This window comes from Malania oleifera, chromosome 10 (genome assembly GCF_029873635.1).
Source record: "Malania oleifera isolate guangnan ecotype guangnan chromosome 10, ASM2987363v1, whole genome shotgun sequence".
In the NCBI taxonomy this organism is placed as follows: domain Eukaryota; kingdom Viridiplantae; phylum Streptophyta; class Magnoliopsida; order Santalales; family Ximeniaceae; genus Malania; species Malania oleifera.
Genome location: NC_080426.1, coordinates 22,489,131 through 22,493,075, shown reverse-complemented (window position 1 = coordinate 22,493,075; position 3,945 = coordinate 22,489,131). Strand labels below are relative to the sequence as shown.

The 3,945-nt window shown below is 34.7% G+C and overlaps 1 protein-coding gene across 3 annotated transcripts; it reads right to left on the bottom strand.

The window, feature by feature from the left end:
* Window positions 1-943: 943 nt before the first annotated feature.
* Window positions 944-3,443, bottom strand: LOC131165455 (uncharacterized). Of its 3 annotated transcripts, none has more exons than XM_058123300.1 (2): window positions 2,935-3,443; window positions 944-2,255 (listed from the first exon to the last, which is right to left on the bottom strand). In XM_058123300.1, exon 2 carries the CDS (start codon window positions 2,110-2,112, stop codon window positions 1,345-1,347), a length of 768 nt encoding a protein of 255 aa, XP_057979283.1. In that variant the 5' UTR covers window positions 2,113-2,255; window positions 2,935-3,443; the 3' UTR covers window positions 944-1,344. The 3 variants fall into 3 exon arrangements, with proteins under 3 accessions (XP_057979283.1, XP_057979284.1, XP_057979285.1); XM_058123301.1 differs by having other exon boundaries at window positions 2,946-3,443; XM_058123302.1 differs by having other exon boundaries at window positions 2,687-3,424.
* Between the last annotated feature and the right edge of the window lie 502 nt (window positions 3,444-3,945).

The following is a 3,945-nucleotide window of genomic DNA, read 5'->3' as shown; positions in this document are numbered from 1 at the left end:
AAATGTTAAATTAAAATTCTTCTTATTTATTTTTTTAATTATAAATTATTTAAAATTTTGATTAAAGATGTTAATTATAAATTTCTAACAAAAAAATATAATTTATTTGTTCATTAGAGAAAATTTAAAATTTTTAATTAAAAATATTTCAAGCATCAATGGAACATGACCACATGACCAACTTTTGCACATAAAAAAAAAAAAAAAAAGGTACAAAAACGTTTCGTGTCTTTTGCACATTTATATTGTGCAAAAATGAAAAAAAAATTTAAAAAAACAATCAATTGCAAACGCCATCTCATTTATCTAAACGAAATTTTGGCAAAAATAATTCATTGAAATGTTTTTTAAAATCAATCCAAGTTTTTTTTTTATTTTAATAATTTTTAAAGAGATTCAACTTTATTCTATTTACCAACTTAAAAAGCTATAATCCGGAAATCATTTGAAACCACTTAAATCTAGATAAGTAATTTTTTAAAAAAAATATAAAAATACTTATCTAAAATAATCTATAATTATTTATTATAACAATTTTCCAAATAAAATTTTTTTCAGAATAATAATTTTTTTTTTAAAAAATACTTATTAACTTTAAAAAAAATACTTAAAAACTACTTTTTAGAAATAACTTATTTAAACATAAACAAAACACAACCTTTTAACACAAATACTTATAAAAAATACATTCATGAAAAGTTACCCAAACACTATAAATAATAATCCAATTTGGTGCCGCACCCGGGATCAGAATGGACTTGTTGGAGTTCTTATGTCATCAAAATAATAATAATAATAATAATAATAATAATAGTCCAGTTTTGCCCATGGAGCTCCACAGGAAAGCAACACCGGACCTGGCAAACCCCACTCATTCCATTATTACCCTCACAATTCCAATGTCTAAAACTAGCAGGCAATACTCCATTGCTAACCACAGCAAGAAAAGAAAGATGGGGAAATATATTGGAAGTAAATGGAAAATATGTGGCAAATGTATGGAAAATCGGTTAACATTAATCCATGGAAGGGTTGCCTAATTCACAAAAAGACCATAGAAGGAATTACAGCGCATGACACATATAGTGGGACTGTGGGAAAGTATTCTACATTCATATGACCCTGAGCAATGTTTGGGACACGAAGAAAAAGAAAAGAAGTCAATAAGGCTCCATAGGGATCAGGCATGCACAGGCAGATGTGCCTTCCCTCACCTCCTCTTTCAGTTTACTGCCTACTCTATGCATTTAGTTTCATTCTAACACATTCACACTCACCACCATCAATGCTCAATTGCTCAAAATACATAGACACCCAACAATTCAGTCACGATTTAACAGGGACCTACGTGCGGAGGAGAAATGTGCCACAAGTTCCCCCTTGAAGCTTTTCCCAAGTGGGCATAGTGCATTGGTGGTTTTGAATATATTCATATTTCCTCCTCCACCATGCCATCGCTCCACCCGTGAGGTACATAGAACCCAGTGTCACTCTTGCCTCGTCAGTTTCGATTCTAGCTGCCTTGAAATACATTTCCAAGCCAAAGAGAAAATCATCCAACGCAATGCCAAATCCTGAACCCCCATAGGCCTGTGGCCGTGGCAATTTCATCTTCTCCCTCTCAACTTTCACCTCCAACTTGCTAACCATTTGCTTAGTCATGTTCAATTTGGAATCCAACTCCTGCACTTGGCTTTGGAGTTGAGCCAATGTATTCATTTGTCCACCAACTTCATTCAATCTCTCATTGAAGGAGCCTGTGGATTCTTTGACGTGACGAACAAGCATATCAAAATTTTCAGAAAGCTTTTGTTGAGCGACCTCCACCTCTTTTAGTTGTCCCTGAAGAGAAGTTAAACTGGGCATCATCATCTCAAGCTCATTTATTTTTGCCTCAAATGCATCCACTCGATCAACACTGCTCTGAAAGGCCTTAAGCTCCATTACCCTGTTCTCTAAAAAATATTTAACTTCAGGCACAAGGGTCTCCAGTTCAGCAATCCTTCCTTCCAAGGCATCAAGTGGCACCACAGTCCCTCTAGTGTTCCCATGGGTGGTCTCTGGTACATCCTCAGCATTGGAAAGCTCCACCACAAGTGTATGGAGTTCCATAACTTTTGCCTGAAGTTCCTTAAGACGCTCATTATTTCCAGTCTTGGTGGTCCTCACAGATCAAACCTTGCTTCCACTTGTTGAATTCTCAAGGCACTTCTTTTGGACTCCAAGCAAGTCAGCCAAAGATCACTTGATCAAGCCTGCACGCACAAGCATTACATAAATCGCATACGCCATGACTTAAATGACTCAATTACCATAAATACAAACACAAGCACACAATAAGAATTACATAAAACAGGCATTCATAATACAAACACAGTGTAAACAACTAATCCACAAGAATAATTCATAGAATAAGACTGTACACTTGCAAGTTTGAAAATTCCTATTAGAGTGAAAATTGCTAAGGGGACACATATTTGGTTCAGACATACTAATTTTTTATGCTTCTACCCCATTACAGTCGGTGCTCTGCATCCTTAATTTTGCCACAAACGCACGCTAAGCAATTTAGCAACATTCTGACCATTTCAGAGGGCCCAGGACATACAAATTCTTTCATAAACAAAAGGAAAATTCTTACACAATCCTAAATCACAATTTCACTGATGCATCAGCTGTAGCATACCAGATAAGCGAGGGCGAGCGAGCGCGCATGCAGTAAATTGAGAAGAGAGACGCACAGACAGTGTCCAGAACAAAAGTAAACAAAGACATAATTCCAACTCCACGGATAACCAAAAACCATCAACACCCAAATCCACGCAGTCCGCAGTACCAGTAAATTTTCAACAATAAATGAGAAGAATTACAAAAGAAAAAAGCAAATACTAGGGATTTATAGGGAATCAGAGGGAATGAAAGGAAGAGATTTACCATTTACCAACCTATTCAAGTCAATCACACTTGTAGGTCAATCCACAAAGCATCCAACGATCCACAGTTGCGCTTTCACAACGGGAAAATCCATGGCCATCCTCATCACCATCGCAGCCATGAACATCGACAACCAGTTCTAAGATAAGCCTGTCATCGTCAGTCTCCAGCCAAATCGAACTTCTCGACTATCTAGACTCTAATTTTGTAGAAACCACTGAAGTCCTCCCCCGCAATACTCCAAACCCCAAATCTCTTCAGTGATACAGCGACGTAACCCATGAAACCCCCGCAATCCAACGCCATTCACCGTTACCACAGGGAGAGAGAGAGAGAGAGAGAGAGAGAGAGAGAGAGAGAGAGGATTTAAAGATACTTTTAGAGAACAGAAAGTTAAGGAAAGAAAAGAACGTAGTGACCGACAGGAGGTGGCAGCAGAGCCATCATATCAACATCCACTGTGCTCTACAGACTGCAAGGAAGCTACGGCTTTGGCTTGAGAGGTTTTCGGAGGAAGTCCCAATGTTGGGACTATTTATAATACGTGAACGTCACATTATCAAATTTATTATTTTTTTTAAAAAATAACATTAGAAAAATAAATTAGATTTAAATTTTAAAGTAAAAATATTTTTATTAAATTATTTATATTACTATGGTTTATAAATATTGTAATTATAAAATAAATTATAAATTAAGGATATTTAAAAAAAAAAATCAAAATTTTGAAATTTTTTAAAATTTCTTAATTCCTTTATTTAATAATAGAGATAATCCCAAAAATAATATCGGCTAGTTGAGCTAAATCGATCTAATATTCAATTGGTTGAACTAGTTTATAATTTTTATTTGTTTTAACTTTTTATTTAAAAATTTTCAAAGAAAGACAAAATATAAATATAAATTATTGTTTAAAATGATCCATAGAAAACCCCTTCAAGTATATTAATGTCATGGTCTTCTTTAATTATCAGTTTGAATATTAGTTTCGGTAGAATTAACTAGAATTTG